At 39.5% G+C, this 22,768-nt stretch overlaps 1 protein-coding gene and 1 pseudogene across 4 annotated transcripts; both read left to right on the plus strand.

Annotated features, from left to right (window-relative positions):
* The first annotated feature begins 424 nt into the window (after positions 1 to 424).
* Positions 425 to 15,737, plus strand: usp5 (ubiquitin specific peptidase 5 (isopeptidase T)). 3 transcript variants are annotated; one of them, XM_006802845.3, is made up of 20 exons: positions 425 to 724; positions 1,285 to 1,413; positions 1,514 to 1,580; positions 1,687 to 1,814; positions 2,938 to 3,083; positions 4,089 to 4,273; positions 4,389 to 4,483; positions 6,779 to 6,972; positions 7,186 to 7,257; positions 9,905 to 9,992; positions 10,140 to 10,265; positions 10,524 to 10,677; positions 10,796 to 10,958; positions 11,051 to 11,139; positions 12,319 to 12,504; positions 12,802 to 12,945; positions 13,037 to 13,179; positions 13,853 to 14,003; positions 14,140 to 14,224; positions 14,906 to 15,737. In XM_006802845.3, exons 1-20 carry the CDS (start codon positions 617 to 619, stop codon positions 14,997 to 14,999), a joined length of 2,547 nt encoding a protein of 848 aa, XP_006802908.1. In that variant the 5' UTR covers positions 425 to 616; the 3' UTR covers positions 15,000 to 15,737. The 3 variants fall into 3 exon arrangements, with proteins under 3 accessions (XP_006802908.1, XP_006802909.1, XP_006802910.1); XM_006802846.3 differs by having other exon boundaries at positions 1,517 to 1,580; XM_006802847.3 differs by having other exon boundaries at positions 427 to 724; positions 12,319 to 12,447.
* Positions 15,738 to 16,557: 820 nt separating this feature from the next.
* On the plus strand, positions 16,558 to 18,366 carry LOC102791170 (uncharacterized; annotated as a pseudogene). Its single transcript, XR_015719762.1, has 4 exons — positions 16,558 to 16,579; positions 16,957 to 17,283; positions 17,924 to 18,166; positions 18,248 to 18,366. The product of XR_015719762.1 is annotated as an uncharacterized LOC102791170 (transcript).
* Positions 18,367 to 22,768: the final 4,402 nt, after the last annotated feature.

Consider the following 22,768-nt stretch of genomic DNA (forward strand, 5'->3'; position numbering starts at 1 on the left):
TTATGTACTTTTTAATGAATTTAATACATGTAATACAACACTGCGCGTTTATTAACGACTCCCGTTGGGTCTGCTTGAGTTTGTCAAATTGGATTTGCGGTATTGATGAGTTTTGAGTTGATTGAACTTGTTATGTCTGAAGCTACAGTATTTGTACCTCACCCGAGAGGAACCCGAAGTACGCAACCGACGTTACCGTAAATACAAATGTAAAACAACTTTGGTAGTTTGAAGTGAAACTAATAGTTGTTGGTTATATTTTGAAGAAAGTAATCATTTCTTATAATTAATAGAGCACTAACGCACATTCACATTTTCATAAGGCGACTCGGCAGTGGAAATACCAAGTATAAAATAGTCGTTTTTGCATTACAAAAATGAGAACGCGTACCTATATCCTGTGGATTACGGTAATGAGCAGCAGCCACTCTGTGTGCGGGACTTCTTTACGGCCTTCCCTCAACACAAGGCAGCGTCTCATGATTCATTCAGGCAAACACAGGCAGCACAACACGGGCCAGACAACAGACGCTCTTCCGAGCCAGGGTATCAAGAGGCTGGGTGTCCAAACTCAGAGCAGGTGTCCCACTGCAAGGTGGAACTAGCGAGCTTCGTCATGGCGGACGTTGGTGAGCTTTTGATGTCGGTTTTGTCCACAATTCGGGTCCCGAAACCCGGGGACCGCGTCCACAAAGACGAATGCGCCTTGTCATTTTCCTCACCGGTGAGCCATTTTTCCTTTTGTAAATCAAAACTTCAGCCGATAGACAGTGTTGCTGTGTTGTATTCCCTTCCTCTTTCGTGATTCACACTAACGTAACGTTTTGCCAGTGCTGTCTCACTTTAATGCTCTGTTTTTCTACGTTTTCCCCATTTCAACTAACTAGCAGGTTAGCCTCAAGCTAAGCTAATAATGCAATGTAATGGAAACTTAGCGGCTATAGCTTTTTAGCTAGCTGTGTGGGTTTAACTGAGTAAGCTGTCAAACTAAGTCAGTCACAACTGTTGCAGGACCATTGATTATGCAAATGTAACTTTGCTCAGAGTGTGTCACACTTAACAGACACTATTTTTCTGTGAACTTTAAAATAAACGAGCATTGCTTAATAGCAAAGGCTAGCAAATTGACAGGAGTGCTAGTTACTTTCACTGTAGCAACTGATGCTGTGACATGCTTAAGACTTATAAATCGCATCCAACTTTAATTTGCAAGTCTACTGCAAGTGGTGCGAGATAAACAGAGAGGACAGTCAGCATTAAACACTGTCTGTGCTTCCTTTACAGGAGAGTGAAGGAGGCCTGTATGTGTGCATGAATAGTTTCCTGGGTTTGGGGAGTCAGTATGTTGACAGGCACCATGCTCGTACTGGGCAGAAGGCTTATTTGCACATCACCCGGACTCGTAAGGCCAAGGTGGGACACTTTATGGTTAAAATACGGTGATCTAAATTATATTTGTCTCTATCAGCACCATCCTTTTACATGTCCACTCACCTACTCTCAATGCCAACAGAAGGAAGATGATGGTAACTCTGGCTCTGGACACCCACCTAAGAAAAAGCCCACCAGACTGGCTATAGGTGAGTGCATAAGCATGCATGTATTTTTTTTTTAAAGAACTGTATGGGTATCACTTTTTCCTAGAGACACATATGCTTCCACCCTTGTTGTTTTTGTTCTTTTCAGGTATTGAAGGAGGGTTTGATGTAGAGCAGGAGCAATATGAGGAGGACGTAAAAGTGGTGATTTTGCCAGACAGGCAGGAGGTGACATCCGAGGACCTGGCCACCATGCCTGATGTCGTAAGAGAGCGGGTGAGAGGTCTTGTTTGTTTTCTAGTCTGTTCAGGTTTTCCCCAGGTTGTCAGTAATTAATTTCAAATGTAATCTCCTTACTATATGCTCAGTTATCAAACAAGATACCTGATGCAAAATAATTATAATGCCACATTCTGTTTCACAGTGTGGCATGAAATAGGAAACCCATCCCTTTTCTTTGTTATTTACGTTCACATGTATTTTTTTCTCATCAAATTATAGTTAAAATGAAAGGAAATCCACTGATTTGTTTTTGAAAGTTTAATAAATCCATAATCTTTTAAAAGTCTTGCTATAATTTTGTTAAATAATACTGCACCAAGATTTTGACCAAAATAATCATTATGATTTTTACCATAATCACACAGCCTTACATTATCTTAGCAAACAAGTGACATGCATATAGGTGTAGATTATGATTTATGGTTGATAAACAAGGCATTTTCTCTTGTTTCTCAATTGAGTTGGATGTGAGCACTCAACTGTGACACAGTCAGATTTAATGATAAACAGTTTTTGAACACGTCAGCCCCCTAGTGTGAGATCTTTTGGATGCTCCTATGTGTAAATGGTGCAAATAATTGTCCAGAGAATTCACAGTGACAGTGGGCATGATGTGTCCTGCCCTCCACATGCTCTGCCTAGGCAGCTGTCTCGGCTAAACCTCACAAGAGTATTTCCAGTAGTGAGAACACGACCAGAGTGGTTTATCTCAAGTTGCCTGCCTCACTTCAGACAATGTCCAGACCTGACTGCCAACATTTTCCAGAGTTTATGCTTTTTCTATTGTCAGTTATCAAGTATTTGAAGTTTTATCAAATCACTTAGATTGTAGGTGGTAAGATGTGTATTCTTTGAGTAATGTTTGGTTTATTGTTTTGAGCTGTATTTGTTACCATGGTGGAATAATTTCTGGTGTCGTTTCATGATACTTGCCTGTTTGTTTGTGTGCAGAGGATGCATAGTGCTACTACATCATCTCTTTATCATCATCTAACCTTTTGCCTCCTTCCAGTCTGTTTGTGATTTTCTTTTTCTTTAAAGAAAAATTTCTGTGCTTAAGAGCAAGTGGACTTCAAATTAGATTTTCTTGAAATTTGTCCCCCTGCTGTCCACCTAGGTGTCCCTGTCTATGGCGGGTATCATGGCAGCTGACTCGGTGTCTCATACCTTACAAGTTCAGCAGTGGGATGGAGAGGTGAGACAGGAGTCGAAGCATGCCGCTGACCTTAAACAGCTAGACAATGGAGTCAAAATCCCTCCCAGGTGAGGTCAAAGTTCTATTATTTAATAAACTTGCCGTGCAGCAGCTCACATATTCTCTTCAAATTTGATAAAAGATGTGCTGGCTGTTAGGGCTGGGCGATATGGCCTAAAATCCATATTGTGGTATAATTTGAATCATGTGCGGTAACTATATATTGCGATATTCTTTTCATCTGTATATATTGATATGTCCAAATGACTGAACAGTATAGAATGTCATTTTAAGAACATTTATTGTGCAAAAGTTTTTTTGTTTTCTTATTAATTACAAAACTTTTCAAATAATTTTTAAGATGTAACCGATCCTTTTCCAAACAATGTAACACAAAAATCTTAAATAACAAATAAAAATGAAGGTAAATGTGAAAAAATCTTTGAATAAAAAAATACATGTAAAATATCAGTAAAACACTAAATTCTAAAATTATAGTTGTTTAAGATAAAGTGCAAATGTGCCTTTGGAAAAGATCAGTCTGTTGGTGTGTAGGGCCGTCTTTTGTCTTTCCACTTGACTGACTGGGCATTTGTGGAGGGCGCAGTTTTTGGCTTTCCTCATATTCCAAAATGTTCTTCGCTATTACGGTACCCGGCATATTTTGCAGATGATATTTTTCTGCTTAACATCCGACTGCTTAAACCCAAACACGGTCCATATGACTAATGTCACACCAGTCCCCTTTATGATCACCTCCTCCTCCCCACCTTTAAACTCCATGCTTGCAGCCGCTGCAATGCTTTTGACCAAAACAGGCGCAGCTTGATGACATTATCAACATGCGCTATCGCAGTAGAGTCTATATGTACAAATCTTATGGAGTTGCCACAGGTGTATCCATTTTAGTCGAGATACTGCCTTTCTACATCCACTGATTCAATATTGATCCTGTTCCCTTTTCAGTAATACATTGTAAAAGAGAGAATGTTGTCATTTAAGCTCTATAAAGGCCTGTTATCTTTATATCAGAAAGTGTGTTTATTGGAGGCTTTCTCTTCTGTCTGTCGTAGTGGCTGGCGGTGTGAGGTGTGTGACCTCCAGGAGAACATTTGGATGAACCTGACGGATGGCAAAGTTCTGTGTGGCCGCAGGTACTTTGATGGCTCAGGAGGCAACAACCATGCTCTTCTCCACTACCAGGAGACCGGTTACCCACTTGCTGTCAAACTTGGTACCATCACTCCTGATGGCGCTGGTAAGCAACAAAACGATTTGATAGTAATTCATTTGTGTTAATTAAAAAAAAAAAAAAATTACAGAGCTTTTGCATATGTCTGAAGCTCTGTCCCTGCGCTGTTTTGTTTTTCCAGATGTGTATTCCTATGATGAGGACGACATGGTGCTCGATTCCAAGTTACCAGAGCACCTGGCTCACTTTGGCATTGACATGATGACCATGGAGAAAGTAAGTTTTGTTTTTCTGCTGATTTTATTTTGGATTTGTTCACTCATCGACCAATGCAAGTTGAGAGCTGTCATATTTCTTCCTGGTTTTTAATGTTATGCATTAGATCAAGGTCTTGTAGATAGAAGTATTGATCAATCTGCTGCTTTATGATTGGAGTGTTGTAAATTTAGACAGGGATATGGGACTCTCTCCCCCCCCCCCCCTTTCTGGTTGCAGACATCCAAATAATGGTGGTGTCTACTTTTGTCTGTTAGATAGCCATTGATTCTATGGTGTTGCAAAAATTAAGGTCTAAAAAAGTTGCACTGCTACTGAGCTGAAAATACTTAAAAAAGATACTTCTCTTATTGAATATCTCATCTCTTCTGATCTGGTTTTCATTTATTACTGCATTTGTTTTTCGTCAACTACATATTATGTTGTTCTTAATATAATAGTGCTTTAATCTTATTATTACTGCTTATCATATCGATCTACTTCCCTTTTTTTCTGCAACACCTGTTTCCTCTTTGAATCCCTGCTGTCTTTTATTTCTTGGCCACCTGCTTCCCCTCTTATGCAGAGTGCAGTCTACACAGCTGTCTTGTCTAAGATGTCTGTACCTCTCACTGTGTACTCTAATGTTATTTCTTTTCTCGCTGATGTTTTTCTGTACACACCTAATGATGCTGCACAGCCGAGGAGGTGAAAGAATTGTGGGATAGTAAAGCAGAAGACAGAATACAGCAGTTAGTTGTATATTATAGTGTCTTGTTTGCCTGCCTGGTGTCATTAATGAGTCATACTGCCTAATCTCGTTTATCAGTTTTCTTAATATAAAAACTTTTCTTTAAGCTTTTATATTAAGGTTCTTGCAAAGAATTTTGCTTTCTTACGCCGCATATCTTCCCTTTACTTGTAAGATAAGATACTTTGTTTATCTTAAGCTGAGAAGTTATGGCAACACAAATATTAAAGATATGCTATAACATGCTTAAAGTGGAATAAGATAAACTCAATGAGGCAAAAAATAAACATGTAAACAATCAAAATTAAATTTTGGGAAGCATCAATGAATAAATATCTAAATATAAGTTTGGATTACACAATTGTCTTTCTTATGAGGAAATCATCTTAGGTTAAAGTTCTGCATCATTAACCAAACAATATTGAACTGTGTCATTGTTCTGTTGCAATACCCAATTTCAGCCAGGCTTGACTTGTTGGTCAGATTGCCTCATATCTGGCTAGAATACTTCGGTAACAGAGAAGGTCATGGTTGACTTGATGATTGTGAGGGGCCCGGGTTGTATGGTTGCTAAACAAATACAAATCATCAACCCTTTTCTGAGCTTGACAATTGGAACGAGATGTTTGTCCTGTTTGGTTTTCTCAGTATGTGGTGCTGTGTATTACAGTCAAGCATGTCCTCTTTGGTCTGATCTATCCAAAGGAAATTGTTTCAGAAGTCTTGTGACTAGTTCAGATGCAACTTTGCAAACCTAAGCCACGGTGCTGTGTTTTTTTAAGCAAGCTGTTTTTCTCCTGGAAACCTTTTAAAAACAAGCCATAGATTTTCTAATCATGAAATCAATGAAATTTAATGAAATTTAATGTTTAACACACTGAGGCCTGTACAATCTGAGATGTAGCATTTGGGTTTTTTGGGGTCTCTGAGCATTATGTGGCCTGACCTTGAGGTGACTGCCTACAAATTGTCAAATCCTCTGATTTTATAGAGATTCAATGAGAATCTGTTACCGTTACCGATCTGTTACTGATAATCAGTTAATTGATTAAACCCTCTTAATTACTATGGAAGCAGTAAGGGTATGCTTAGTTTTTAATTAGACTGCATAGTCTTGTAAAATACTGAAAATTAGCAACAGCTCTAAACTCTGTGTAGCACATCAGTTTTTGCTTCCCATTAGAACTAACTTAAATTGCATTGTCCCTTTTAAATAAATAATGAAATGAAATTCATAGTCATTTGGATGGCCTCTGTGTTAACTGATGGAGCAGTCGGTGTAGTGATTCAAACTGAATTCATACAGCAACAGCAGGTGCTGCTGGCCTTGGCAAGTAATATGAATGTATTCCTCAGCTAACAGTTCAGTATTTAGGCCACAGAAGCGTTTCTCCACATGGTGTAAACCGATGTTTCATTCACAAACAGTGCAGTCCCTACACTTGTCTAAACCACTCAGATTAACTGAGCTCTGCCTGAAAAGTCCTGAAGCCAGATACAGTCACCCAGTCCAGGTAGTGTGATTGCAGCCACCATACTTACTGCATTGACTTTTCTGCTTTCAGACTGAGAGGACAATGACAGAGCTGGAGATTGCTGTGAATCAGCGTGTGGGAGAGTGGGAGGTGATCCAGGAGTCGGGGACCACCCTGCGCCCCCTGTTTGGCCCCGGCCTGACTGGCATGAAGAACCTGGGAAACAGCTGCTACCTCAATTCTGTCATGCAAGTGCTCTTCACCATCCCAGACTTCCAGAGCAAGTCAGTAACCTCCTTTTTTTTCTTTTTTTCTTTTTTTGAAACAGTCACCATCCAGCTGTGTCCAGCATGTTATTTCTTATGGCAAACTGAAATAAAAATATTGCTTTTTAGTCAATTTTCACCTAAAAGGTGAAAATTTATCTGATACTTTGCATTAACATTTAAGATGAATCCAAAGAATTTCCTTCAAGCTTTTCTGTCCGTGCCTCGCAGGTACGTGTCTAATATTGACAAGATAATTGATGAAGCACCGAGTGACCCAACCCAGGACTTCAAAACCCAAGTGTGAGTTTCCTCATTTTAAACTACAAGCTTTTGTGTAATTATTAAATGTCCTCATTTGTACTGCAGGAGAGGGAAAGCGGCTCTTTTTAAAATGTTAGACATGTTTTCGTGCTACCTTAGTTTTCATGCACATGTATTTACTAGGGGTGCAACGATACACAAAATTCACGGTTCGGTTCGGTTCGATACTTTGGTGTCACGGTTCGATATTTTTTCGATACAAAAAAAAATGTTCATGCCTTTTTATTAATTTGTCATTTATTAAATTTTCACAGCACATTCTGCACCACATCTCTGTGCGTTCATCATTTGTTTGAAGCCAGCTCACCTCCTGCAACCACTTTTCCGAGAATACGCGCTTCTTTTGTGGTTCGGACTCCTTCTGACATTTCTTTGGAGGTGGAGGAACGCCAAAGTAATTGCTTAAAGGAGCTTCTTCGACATCTTTATGAGTTCTAAACAAATGTCTGTCCTCCTCCTGAAAATCTTATGTATGCAAACACGCGTTGCAACTTCTTATCTTGTGCGCGTTTTTTATTTTGACAGCGAATGCGCACCTGCGGACCACTTATGTGTAGACCTGGTTATTTAGCTCGTCATATTGCAGCCACAGAAATTCTTTTGTCCATGAAACCATAAAGCTGCACTTTCTTTTTGCCTTATAGTCTGATTTGTCATAACTTTTCCGTTTTGTGGTAAGCTATTCTTTGGCTGTCACTTCTTCACCCTGACCTGTCTTATTTGGCTCAGCAGAACTAAAATATATATCCTGCTGCTTTTACACACACACTCACATAACGCTCAGCGATTCTCTGCGCGATCAACCTCTCACATGTTTAAGCTTGCTGCGGGAGATTTCACTTGTCATGTTTGCATAGTAAGCTAACGATTGATAAGACGATGTCAGAGGAATTGGTGCGCAAATTATCATCACTCACCAATCAGTGCTGTCGCTCTCTATACACAGTTCGCGCGATTGCAAAGTGAAAGCAAAAAACAAGCGCAAATTCAAACGCGATTTCAATATGTCACATATTGACAGTGGCTCACCGATGCCAATGACATAATTACCCAGCTACATTTCCGAAAGAATGCAAAAGCATTGACATATATTTTTCCTTCCTACGATAGGCCGACGAGCAGAGCAGGGCAGCCCGACTGGAAAAATCGCTAGCGATTTTGCGAGCCCTGTATCTGATTGAGGAATCACTCATCTTTGGAAAAGAGAGTTTATTACAGAGAAATGTCTCTTTCCAAAATAAAAGCTATACTATACGCTTCTTCTGGGCTATATTCTCAGCAGCATATTAAACATATCAGGTCCCCATAAGGAGAATCATGTGCTAACGGCTGTCTAAATGACTCGGTAAAGTTTGTATGCGTGCTTGTTGTTTTTGTCTGCTTCCACTTGTCTTTGCACTAGGATGCTATCGGGTAAATGTGCAGTCATATTCGTTGTGTTCCCACTAGTGCTGTCAGCCTTAATCTGAAATGAGGTTAACGCCACAACACGGCAAATCTCCGTTAATGAGCTACCGCGGATTGCCCCGTGTGTGGGGCTGGACGGCCAACACGTTAACGAGCTAACTGCGCTAACACACTAGTTCCCACTCATGTAATTGAGCATTGCTGGCACATCTGACATACTGTTTTACTTTAGTCCATGACGTGCTTACCTTCAGGGTCATATGTCACATGAAGACCAAAATAGTTCCAGACGCCAGATCTGAATGAGGGTGGGGGAGGTTCAATTTGCCATGTTGCAACGAGCTTAACTTCTGTCTAGCTAGCTTGCCCTGCGCTCAGTGAATCTGTGTTCGACTACTCCGCCTAGGCTGCACTGTCGAGCGCAGATCCACTGAGCGCTCAACACAGACAGCACCGTCAGAAGGAAAGTTGATAAAATAAATTAAAAATGTTGTATTGTTCGATACATATGCGTACCGAACCGAAAGCACTGTATCGAACGGTTCAATATCGATACGAGTATCGTTGCACCCCTAGTATTTACATACAAACATATGGCTTTCTGATATTGGTGTCACACACAGTAAAATCAAATAAGCCATCTGCATAAATATACACAGGCACATTTACAGTGTGCCAGCTGTCAGCCACGAACCCAATTATTGTGTGCTTTTCTGGCAGCTGCATTTTCAAGTGTGATAATTGTCTTTTAATGTGTAAATACTGCCTTTCTCTTTTGAAAGGCGCTATTTTTAGACAGACTTACATCGACACCTGTTTGCTGTTATTTCGATAGCACAGCAGAAAATCAACTAAAGAGCCTCGCTTTACAAAAAAAGGAAAATCCATTATTGTGAAAACAGAAGGTCGACGCAGCTCATGTAACTTGACTCTTTATCAACAGTTTGATATAATAAGATTAAGTCTACTTGCTATCTAATTTTCTTGTTTTCATTAAATTCATATCTACTTTATTCTAAACAATCTCTGCTTTTCTGTAGCTGCGCAGCGACCTTTCAACACAGATAATAATATCAGCTCCATGATTCGATTTTCCAGATTGTTATTTGAAATAAAAATGTAAAAAATACATCTTCGTCTATATTTAAATCCACCTTGTGCATGAGGCTCTGGGATCCCGTTGGATGTGCATCTTGTCAGCTTTGTTTGTTTATTACAGAGCCAAGCTTGGTTATGGTCTGCTGTCAGGAGACTATTCCAAACCAGTACCAGACCCAGGAGAGGAAAATGGTGCAGCTGAACCCAGGGTAAGCAGACAGAATCAGTCATACTGGATCCAAAAAAAATATCCGTCCCTTATGCTGGAATTATCGCTCAGAAGTGAGTGAGCCTATAGTACAACCAATGATGACTCCCACAACTGAGAAATCCTTCTTCTCCGGCTTTGCTTTCAGGGAGACCAAATCGGAATAGCACCGCAAATGTTCAAAGCACTTGTCGGGCGGGGCCACCCGGAGTTCTCCACCAATCGACAACAGGATGCTCAGGAGTTTTTATTGCACTTCATAAACATGGTGGAGGTAAAGTATCACTCTCACTGTATTTTTTTATTTGTTTGTTTGTTTGTTTTTTGGCCTTTTTCAACATTATTGGATAGACACAATGAAGAGAGGACAGGAAAGTGGGGGCAAAGAGAAGGGGGGAAGACATGTGGCAAAGGGCCGCGGGTCGAACTCGAACACGGGCCGGCCGCTCTCCGCCGTATGGCATGTGGTCTTTTACTTTTACATTTTTTCCTTCTTATTTTGTTTTAAATGTCCATTTTCTTCTTCCTACAGAGAAACTGCCGCTCTGGGTCCAACCCATCTGAAGCCTTCAGGTTTCTGGTGGAGGAGCGGATTGTGTGTCAGCAGTCACAGAAGGCCAAATACACACAGCGGGTGGATTACATCGTCCAGCTGCCCGTGCCCATGGACCAGGCTACCAACACAGGTGAGGACAATCTCTGCAACATTAACATTTTGTTCTTTCCAAGTATTTAGACTTGAAGACTTGAGCATTTCATTAAATAGAAACCCGTTATTATTAATATTATTTTTTTAAATAACAGAAGAGCTCCAGGAGGCTGAGCGCCGCCGTGAGGAGGGGGACTCATCAGCTCCGACAGTGCGTGCACAAATCCCCTTCACAGCGTGCATGGCGGCTCTCAGCGAACCAGAGATCCTCACGGACTTCTGGAGCTCGGCTGTTCAAGCAAAAACTACTGCTACCAAGTATGAAGAGAGACGCCCTCATAATGGAAGTAGTGAACTGGAACAGATTTTAAAAGATCTTTAGTAATGACAGCCTTTCTCTCATTTATCAGAACGACCCGCTTTGCCTCTTTCCCTGACCACCTGGTTATCCAGATTAAGAAATTCACCTTTGGTCTTGACTGGGTGCCCAAAAAACTGGGTGAGCAAAGATATGGTTACATTTTTGTTTTGAAAACATGTTTTTTTTTTTTTCTTCTTTATAAATTTCTGTGTACAAAAATGCACGCCAGAGGGGTTTACTATGAATCAAGTTTGTCGTATCCAGGCTGTCTTTGAGTCAACTGGCTTAACAAAGCATAAAACTCAAGTAAGGGATTAGGGGTATGAACTCTTTGTGAAAGTAGGTGTTTGAAAAGTGTTTTACCTTATTTTCTTTTTTCTTTTTTTTGGCCTAACTGAGTGTCACCTGCTTCAGTCAGACATTATTAGAAAAAGAGGTGATGGAGATCCTACAAAAATAGGCTGTTTATTTAAAAAAACAGAAACAAAAAACATTAAATAATAATAAGTTGGTGCTGCAAAATAAAATAAGAGAGCAATGCTACATTGTTGAGATTTCAAAGGCTGTCCATACATCTATTCATCCCTCCTATGTGAAGTCATGTCATGGTAGTGGCAGGCTAACCAGGGTATTCCAGATGTCCTTCTTCCCAGCAACACTTTCCAGTTCTTCTTTGGTGATCTGGAAGTGTTCGTAGGCCATATGATATATAATGCTTCCAGTTAGTTCTAGGTCTACTACGGGGTCTACTACGGGGTCTCCTCCCAGCTCGACGTGAAACTAACTCAGTTTGGTTCCTTTAAACACGAAGGAAATCCTTCTGGATGTCTGAGCTCATCATTTGATCTTTACACAGAACCCATAACTCATAACAGTAGTACGAGACAGTGCCTACATTACTACTGACCCCTCATCACTTGTGAATGGGAACTCTGTCGCCACTCTGAGGATGAGGGAGTGCAGTTTTTTGTTGTTTTTTTGTGGGGGAGTGGTTGTCTGTTTGTTATTGTTTTCGAATACTTGCTGCTTCTGTGTAAAACAAAATATTTAAAAATTGTAGATGTGTAACATTTAAAATTTTTCAAAAAAATGCTTAAAATATTTTGATTACTGAAACTGTAGATTACTGAAAATGAGATTTCTCACTAGGGAACAACCACCACAACATTACAAACTGCAATAAAATCAAAATATATTGTTTAAAAAAAACCCCACACATTATTAGCCATTGACAGGAAGTTAACATTTCGAATTGTACTTGATGATGAGTGACTTCAGGTGGTCAGGTGGTAATAGTGCGACTTTTCTCTAATGCAGACGTGAGCATCGATGTTCCTGATACTCTGGACCTGAGCGGGCTACGTGCAACTGGCCAGCAGCCAGGGGAGGAGCTTCTGCCAGAGGTGGCCCCGCCCCCACTCATGACACCAGATGTGGAGGTTAAAGGTATCCTGGGTTCCCATGGCAACGAGGAGGACGACTCGCTCTACTCCCCACTGCTGTGTCAGTCTGTCATTTCTGCTCTTTCCCTCTCACTCTCATTCGCCCACCTTTGTTTCCTTCTGTTCTTTTTTTTCTGCCTTTTCTGTTCTCATGCGTCCTTCAGTTGCCTTTTTAAAAAACATTTTTTGGTTCAAAACAAGGTTTTGGTTCTGTTTCTTTCTGAGCATCAGTTTAAGTTTACATTAATATAAGTTACAACATTTCATTTTCATATTTGTTTTTTTCCTTTTGTAAATCTTGTGCTGCTGTACCAAAAATGACATCCAAGTAATTCAGCTGTTTTCAACTCTCTCTTAGCTCCAGTCCTCGATGACTCCACTGTGTCCCAGTTATGTGAAATGGGATTCCCACTAGAGGCCTGCAGGAAAGCGGTGTATTACACGGGGAACACTGGAATTGATGCTGCCATGAACTGGATCATGAGCCACATGGATGATCCAGGTGTGTAGACCAACAGTGATTTACCAAAAATCAAACCATCTCACCATGACTGTTGCTTTTCACATCTTCTTTTACTTCTGATTGGCTGCAGACTTTTCTGCCCCCTTGGTGTTGCCTGGCTGCAGCTCTGGACCTGGAACCACACCCACAGAGAGCCTGTCTGAGGAGCACCTGGCGACCATCGTCTCTATGGGCTTCAGCCGAGACCAGGCAACCAAAGCACTTCGAGCAACGGTCAGATTTTTTTTTTTCTCTCTTAAAGGGATTAAGCCTTAAAAGAGGGGATTTTCTTAATAGCATCTCAGGCACACAGTTTCTGCTGTCTCCTTTTTAATCAATGAGAAGAAAGTTAGATTACAGAGGGAGGGAGGATGAACTCAGGGCTGCAACAAGTGCAGTAGTAAGTAACATCTGTGGTATATAAAAACACTAGACCAAAGCTGCCTGCATACAGCATGAAAGCTGTAGCTTGACATTACATGATCCATCTGTCTTGGGGTGGGACATAGGGTATTGTTTGAAGTTCACTGACACACCTTGATTGTGAGCACTTGGTTGGATCGATCTTCCTCCCTCTTCAGGGACTCCTGAAAGATTCTTGTAAATGGTGACGTAGTTCTGACATTACCTCATATAGCTTAGCCTACCTAAAGGTGTTAGGCACACATTTGAGCTTTGGGAGATGGTTGATGACTCGGCATGCAGGCAAGCACAGCAGCTACTTCTCCCCAGAACAAATACTAACAGCGTGTTAAGTAATCTTTCTGTGCTGCTCCTGTCCTCTGATGGTCTTTCATCAGCTGTCTTTGCTCTCTAACAGTTAGACTCTTGGAAGTATTTGTGATCAACAGAGACTCAGCTTTAAGCTTAGAAATTATTTGACTCTTGACTGGTGTTTGTCACACAGAGTAACGTCCTGGACCGGGCAGTAGACTGGATCTTCTCTCACCTGGATGACCTGGAGTCCATGGATGTGTCTGAAGGAGGTCGCTCAGCTGCAGAGAGCGAGGGCGGCAGGGATCCTCCACCTGGACCCCGCGTCAGAGACGGACCAGGAAGTAAGTCCATAGGAGGAGATGGAAAGAGGAGAAATAATCTTTATAATCAGATTGTGTCTGCTCACGGTAGTTTAGACTATGTTAATAAAGTGCTTTAATGTGTTACAGTCAATCTCTTTTTCTCTTGTTTGTCCAGAATACGAGTTGTTTGCATTTATCAGTCACATGGGGACAAGCACCATGTGTGGCCATTATGTCGCCCACATCAAGAAGGACCAGCAGTAAGTACTTTAGACACATTGAGGTTCGAGACAGTGGTTCCTAACATTTCTCACCTGAGCAGCTTTTGCTCAAACACGACCAGTTCCTACTACTTTCAGCTTAGCCAGTCTTTCATGTTCATATTGGCTTTTACAAGACTTCATGATGTTTAAGGAATATTTCACAGATTTGGTTGGAAATTTAAGATCACCTGTCATAACAATAAAAATACCGCAACAAAATAACTGTGATTTACTGCATTCATGTCCCCACTTGCACAAAGAAATTCCTGAAAAACTTTTTATTAAATGTGCTTCCTGGTCCCTGAATTTAATTTATTTTCTAGTGCAGGCTAAACATCTGTAAAGAATTGCATTGAAATGATAATAAAGTAGCTTCAGCAGGGGGCACCATACTCCACATCTGCTCTGACAAAACTAATTTCATGGCTGCTGATGTGCGCAGTCTGATGTGTTAATCTGTCAAAGAAGTGAAGGTTTGAAGGATTTATATCAATCTGTCACCAACATAACGAAAGGAAAAATGTTTGTTTCATGTCTGAATTATGAAAATGGATCAATTTCTACTGAGTCCTGCTTTAATGTGTTATTATGACATCTGTACCTGAGTTGTTCATTTGGAGGCAGCAGGTGCTGTTAAACAGGCCTTTGTAAACTGCATTTTCTGTGTGTGTCTCACAGATGGGTGATCTTCAATGATCAGAAGGTGTGCGCTTCAGAGAAGCCTCCCAAAGACCTGGGATATCTCTACTTCTACCGCAGGGTGGCTGAATGAAGCAGAGCAGCGTTACGCTTTAGGTGAACGAGAAGATACGTGAACGCTAACAAACACCCATGACAAAATTCATAGTTGCACTCCACCAAGCTCTTGCAAAAGTCCTGGCACGCTTCACAACTGACAAAAGTGTAAATAAGTCTCCCAGATTGCGTATTACACACTCAATAAATTGGTGCAGATGTACAGATGAGATGTTGGGCTGATATTTTTCTTGAAATCCTCTGATTACAAACCACATGTCTGTTCAGAGAGCAGGTTTGGTTTGTTTCCTGGGCCTTGATGATCGGTCAGCCATCTGTTCAAGTTTAACTCATGATTTCAGAAAACCTGCTTCAGGGAACAAGTCCCAAACATTAGCGACTTTGTTGAGTCCCTTCACTTGTTTTGTTAACCCCGACTATTGATTTCCACTGCCATCAGTAGTCACTGCCGCCTCCGGTCCCCTCTTCTTTCATTGGATGATTGCAGCTTGGTGTCATCACTCCTCTACCTGTTAGTGAGGACAAAAGAGTTAAACACCCACAATAAGAGAAAATGTCAGTGAATAAAAAAAAAAAAAAGAATAAAAACAAATGTGTGTTACAAAAAGGAAAAGCACCAAATCAGCTTGTTTTCCTTCAGTTTGGTGAGGGTGATATCTGGGTGATTCTTGTTTTATTTTGTTTTTATTTTTGAACAGAAATGCTTTGTTACTTCTGCTGTGGCAAATAAATAATTGTCTTTCTGTCAAATAAAGTGTGGTCTGTCCTTTTGCATTATGCAGCTTCTCTTTTTTATTTTCACATCCTGATTACAGACAAAAGTATGATGAACTGCCATTTTGTGTTGACAAATGTGCAGTTTAAGCATTTATAACTTGGGTTAGAGTGACCTAAACTGCACACACCACTACCAAAGAATGGGTTTCTCTTCAGATGCTTTCAAACCTCTTTAGTATTTGTGTCTTTGTGCTCATGTTGTTGGTGAAGTGAAGCACAGAGAGGATTCATTAACTGCTAAAAGACACAGAACGTGTTCAGAATTAAGGTAAGTGCTCAACCTTTTATTTAATTAATCCCAATTAAATCTCATTTTCGATCCTGGTGCATATAGATGGTTTAATATTTGAGGGTAAAAGACTTAAGTTGTAATTTTTTTTTCTTTTATCAGTTATGGGGCGTAAACACAAAATATCTTCAAATGATCCAAACTAGTTTCATGTATAGTTGTAGATGAGTTTTGGCATTCTTTGATGTAAATACGATTTTATTTTATGAGCATTTGATCTCTCACTTTACTCAATTTTAACCAATTCTTTTTAAAAGCCTCTCCTTTCTGCTGAACATACGAAGTTGAAGCAGTTTTATAGGAAACAGTTTAAATATTGTTTCAGACAAACTAAAAGCCACAAGATTAATATTTTTAATAAGTGACACACAGGATGGAAGTAGATCGAGGGTGTGGTGGTTTCTTGGTAGAAACTCTGCGGCTGTATCTGAAGTGAAAATGTTCACATTCAATTTGTTTCATAGTTTTATCTCAACAGTAAAACTTTTTTTAAACCCTCAGAGTGAAGATGCTGGTGTGGTTTGTGTTTGGTGAGTAAAGATACTTCTGGAAAAAATACTGTGAGTCCTGAACAGACTGAAAGTGACGTCTCAGCAGTGAGAAGGGCATGAAGGAAAAGTGAAACTACAGAATGAGTCACAATGGGAAAGAAGAGGGCAGTGGTCACTTCGGTGGCCATCACCTTTTAAATCGTTCCTGTTTTGGAAGTTGCCTGGTTGTTGCCTTTCTGGTGTTTCTCATGTCGTTTTGATTTGGACCAAAGCTGGTGAAATGGCTTCAAAATGGTTTTTGCTTTCAAACGGGACAGATTACAGTTTAACTGACTTCGTTATACTGGGATTATCAAGTGTTCCCTTTTGATGTAACTAAGCAGAGTGTTTGTTGACTCCATTTGTCTTCTTTTCAGTGCTGGGTGCACTCTCTGCTGCAGGTGAAGTTTTTGTTGCAAAAGTCGGGCGGAAAGTCACATTGAAGTGTGGGGTCAGCAGCTACAGACGCTCTCTGCAGTGGCATCATGGAAATGACCACCTTTTTACTGTTGTTCAGAGAGGGATGATTACATTATATTAGAACATATTTTTATTTTCTGTGTTAGGCGCTGCTGAACTTGTGCAGAGGTCAGTCGTGAGACAGACGAATCTGGAAATCTCCAGTGTGAGAGAAACAGATGCTGGACGGTTCACGTGTTCGGCAGATGGGACACGTCATGAACATTCACTTTCTCCGTTTTCAGGTAAACAGTTGTGCGATTTACTCTTGTAGGTCAGTTATAATGGAAAATAATATACATCAATTTAAAATCTACTTTTTACAAGTGTGTGCACACACACACACACACACACACACACACACACACACACACACACACACACACACACACACACACACACACACACACACACACACACACACACACATTCCAGCAATTTTACCATGAATTTTAGGGGAAAATTCAAAATAGCAGAGAGCAAAATCCAGATTACAGTACTGAAAGTTCAAGTCTTAAAACCATAGAGTCCTACATTTCCTATAATCCAACATCCATCACAAACATTTAAATTTCTGTTAAACGTTTGTACTCCATACAAACATCATCACCTCTGTTCAGGGACTCAGGAGGTGGGCAGGGATGGGTATGGCAAGTGTTTAAGTTAACTTGGCTTAAAACGTTTATTGTACAATCTGGCCTAAAGTGTTTTGCAGTGCAGAAATAAAGGTTACCATTTTTCCACTTGGTTGTAGTAAACTATCGTCTTTTTCTGATGTTATGAGGGTTTTTCATGTGTCTAATGAATTTGGATCAAGTCCCTTGTTCATCATGGCCTCCTCTCTCGCTTTATGCTTCTCACTGTGTCCTCACCTCCTGCTGACAGTGTCGGTCTCTGTCAGTCCCACCGCTGATCTCTTGCTGGGCAGTGAGGCAACGCTCCAGTGTGACGTGAAAGGTCTCATTGAAGGTTGTGAAGTGAAGTGGAGGAGCCCAATTGTAGATTCACCTGAGTGGTCACCAACAGCTCAACTCAACCCTGTAACAAGCTCACATAATGGGACCTGGGAGTGTATCATCACCTGTGGCAGCGATCAGCTTAGTGAGCATCTGACCATCACAGTCCAAGGTAATACACAGATACTGGAAATGCAGACTCCTGTATTCCACTGTGATCAAAAGAAAAACAAACATGTGTTTTCCTTTCCAGAGCCGCCTCCTACAACATCAACATCAACAACAACAGCTTCACTGTGCAGCTCGAAGGATAACCCAAAGACCACCTTTGCTATTGTGTGCTCAGCTTTGCTTTCTTACTTCCTGCTGTGATTAATAAATAATTGTTTCTATGTCAAACTGTGTTCTTATGTGTTCATTATGAATTTCCTAATTTATTTCTTATTCTACGTAACTATATTAAAAGAGACAAAATCTGCTCAAAATTACGGGCACACAATTTTTAATCACTACATTTTTAATAGAGGTAATATTTTGTAAAGTGACAGTTATTTTAACGTGACTATCCACTATCTTTTTGTTATAAAACAGTCCAAATTACTGGCTGAGCCACCAGTTTCAAAACAGACTGAATATTTAACATCTTTCATGAATAGATGCATGTAAGGAGTCTTAAGCTAGAAGCTTTTAAACAAGAAGAAACATCTATCAGACAATCTGAGGATGATATAAGTAATAATATAAGTATTTCCATCACAAGGAAAAAATAAGAACTTCTTAATTATTATGTTTGCCACAATTCTGACTTCAGTTTCTTTAAAGCTAGTCTACTCCTCAAGTGAAGCTGGATAAGTATAAACATCTACCTTACCTGGGAGACTGGCTCAGCTAATAAACTCCAAACAGGGAAATTGTGTCCCTTTATATACACAGTGGCACGCACACACTATGGAGTGTATGGCCAGGTATGGTTCTTCTTAGGTCTAGTTTTAAATAAAATAGTTCCAGTTCATTTCTCTGTAAAATGTTCCCTAAACTTGATTGATTTATTTCTGGTGCACAATCTGCTGCCTGATTGCAGATAATTTATAAAGTAATAAATAGACGCTGTTGAGACAACAGCCTAAATGTGAAGCAAGAAAGTGTTTCTGCACAACTGCATACATTCATTTACTTTGCACTTTGAAGAACATGCCTCTGCATCTCAGGAGCTTTATGTGGTGAGGTGAGGGGCAGGAAGTCGGTTTACTTAATGCATAACAGAAAACATAAATCATGCATGGGAAGCTAACATTTATTATTGTATCTGTATTTTGGATTAAACAGGCTCTGGGGTTTTAGTTTATAAAACATTGTTTAGGGTCATTGTATGAATGTATAAAAACATTTATTAAAAAATCCAGTAAATTTTCATTTCACTCAATTTCAATAAACTTAATATTTTACAGTGTACTTATGTAACAAATCTACATGGAAACTTTACATCAAATAAAATAATTTGGGGAGAAATAATACTGATCAGTCTGAAAGCTCACTCTCTAGAAGCCACAAACAGTCACTGCACAGGACATCATCAGCGTTTATGCGGGAAATTTGGTAGCATCATTATATTCACATCAAACACTCTGATCTATGGTTTCCCAGATGATAAGCAATAAACAATGCAACAGCTAACCCTAGGATATCATTTGTAAACTAAACTTCTGTTAAAAGGATTTATTTATTAAAGTTTTTATAAGGAATTTGGAAAACATTTTGATTATGACTGAAGTTATGCAGTTTAATCAATGAGTGTGATGATTAATTTCCAGACTAGACAAAATTTACACATATGTTAGATTAATTTAAAAACTTCGGCTCAACCATCCAAAGTAATGGACAATGGACAAAAGAGGTGAAGAAGAGAGTAAGGGCAGGGTGAAGCAGCTGAAGGCAAGAGTGAGGGATAATTTGTGACAGAAAGACAGCAGCAAGAGTGTAAGGGAAGGAAAGGCAGAGCCTAAGTTGTTAAGATTTTCATTGAGAGTGACCAGAATGGACAAGATTATTAATAAATACATCAGAGGGGCAGCTCAGATCCAGTGGTTTCAAGACACAGTTGTTGGGACAGGGGAGGATGCTGAGGGTGAGACGGGAGTAAATCATGTGCTGCGGGATGTACGACAAAATGAACAATCCAATCTCAGCAGCTCCTCTTCAGCCATCATAATCTTGAATCTTTACTGTATACAGATGTTTCAGTGCATCACTCTATTACAAGGAGACTGGATTGTTCCATTTCCGTTTATACATCATATTCTAGTTAACTGTCAATCAGAGCAGTGTGGTTGGAATTGATAATGGTTAACCACCACAATTACATTCACCCCTGCCTATCGCGGTAAGCATTGTGCATCACAAGTGCGTCACTGTGGAAAATGTGCTTTAGTGAATTTTTAGTGTTTGCAGTTTTATAGAAAGTAAAACACAGTAAACCACTGATGATAAATCAGCTTGAGCAAATGTGATGGAGAAATGGTTACTGAGAAAAATGAATTTTAGAAATTGAATTGGAACTTGAATCTTATAGTTATACAAAACTCCTAGTTTTGTGGCTTATCACTGAAACAAGTGTCATAATAAAGTGAGTCTATGAGTAACTTGTGGATGGAGATGTGTGAGTGGTGGTGGTGTAGGCTTCATTCTGGCTTCATTCACCACATGAACCACCAGCATTGCCGTTTTCCCTTGACTTTCCATACAGGTGCACACAAGCTGACACAAATTGATTGATTGATTTATTTTATATAAATTTTACATTTTTGTGTGCAAAAGACTTGATGAATATATGATATAAAAATCATTTAACATGGAAAGGTCTTTAAAAGATTATCGTGCATAACATTATTTTGTATTCGATTTAAGTCAGCTTAGAGCAACTTGGACTGTGTGATGAAACCGAAATAGCTGAGAAAACACACACAAGCACACTGAAAGTTCAAATTCTGCATGGAAAGGTATTTTAAAAAAATGCAGTCCTGTAAAATATAATGTTTAAGCTAGCTGTGTAACTGTAACAAGTGAGGCACATATAAATTTTGTTCATAATTAATAAATCATCAAGTCAGCTTTCTGTCTGATGCATTTATTTAATAGTTCACTACTTTCTTCAGTAAAGAATCTGTGTGTTGGTAAAGCAGCTGGTGGCAAATCCATTTCAACATTGTTCTTCTGTAGATTTGAAATCAGAAGACAAAAACGGAGGAGAAGATAAAAGGTTTCACTGAAAGTAACACATATGACAGACTCAGACACAGTAAATATAGAAAGAAGTTGACATTTAAAATCTAAAAATGCAGCACACAGTAATTCAAAGTCAAGTGGCTAACACTCAAATACAGTTTTTCAGAGAAGACAGATTTTCTTTTCTCAAAACTACAGATACAAAACCCCTGACTCTTGTGGCAAAACTTCACAAACATCAAAATCGTTGGATCTGCCCTTGATCTGCGTTTTACCATGAACACCACAGACGGCTCTGTAAACTGCACAACAACACTGGAAACCAACCAGTTTAACGTGCACTAAACTGAATAACCTAGAACAATATTCTTATGGAGCATTTAAATGACACAAAATCATGTTCTAATCTTATATCAAAGCAGGTTTTCCCTTGACAGAGTTAAGAGTTTTTCAGAAAAAATAAGATACTTCGTTTGTTGGGGGGTTTTGCAGTTTTTTTCCTTTCTTTTTACAATCTCCAGCGGGTCTTGTCACCCAGATGACCAGATTAAACAAGAAAAGATTATGTGAAGATGATAACACTTTACCACTCAAGTAAGTAAGTTAGTAAGTAAGTTATAAGTATGTTACCAGAGAAAGGCCAGAATCCAGTCTCCCATGACAGACAGCCCAAGCAAACTGAGGCTTTAAATACACGAAAAAGACAGTCAGGGAGAATGGAAACATAAATGTACCAAGATAGCTGAACTCAATCTAGAGAACAAGTCACAGGGAAGTCAAACTAAAGACAAGGCACAAGAGACAAAGAACTCACGAAATAAAACATGAAGTAACTAAACAAACAAAAAAGAATCAGCAAAACAGAGAAACACAGAAGTATTTCAAGTAAAACATTTTTTTTACTAAAGTAAAGTAAAACAAAGACTCAAATACCAAATTATAAGACTACATATTTCAAAATTATAACTCTAAAACAGAACTCAGAATGCTAGAATAATCTTAAAATAAAATAAGGAAACCCAGTCAAATAGTAATCAAAACTCAACAATACCAAATATTAACGGCTCAAAAATGAACTGACAAAATCCACAGTCTATGACAGTAAAAGCTGTTATGCATAAAGTTATGATCTGAACAACAGTGTGTGTAGAAAAAATACAGCACAATAAGTCGAACAGCGGTTCACGGTTTTAGCTTTACATTGTTATGCATCACTACATCAGATAAGAAATGCAATTTTTTTTACTTTCATTTTTTAAAATTCCTTCATAAATCATCATTAAGATGCTTCCTGTGAAGAGTAACTACTAGTAACTGGGTTTCAGGTGGTTGACAACCAAAGAAACCTTAGCTGAGAACACACTTCTTATATACATCAAGTAAAACTCCCCGTCAGTTGTCTCCTTTACAGCAATATTTGTGTTTATGTTTGCATATTTTATCCACATCTTTCACACAGTTTGTATCCTATTTTCTCTGTCCCTTAGTATTTGCGACATCACCCAACCTGGCTGCCGATGTTCAGCTACGTCTGCTGCAGTATTGTCGAATC

Source organism: Neolamprologus brichardi, chromosome 11, assembly GCF_056152115.1.
Source record: "Neolamprologus brichardi isolate AB-2024 chromosome 11, ASM5615211v1, whole genome shotgun sequence".
In the NCBI taxonomy this organism is placed as follows: domain Eukaryota; kingdom Metazoa; phylum Chordata; class Actinopteri; order Cichliformes; family Cichlidae; genus Neolamprologus; species Neolamprologus brichardi.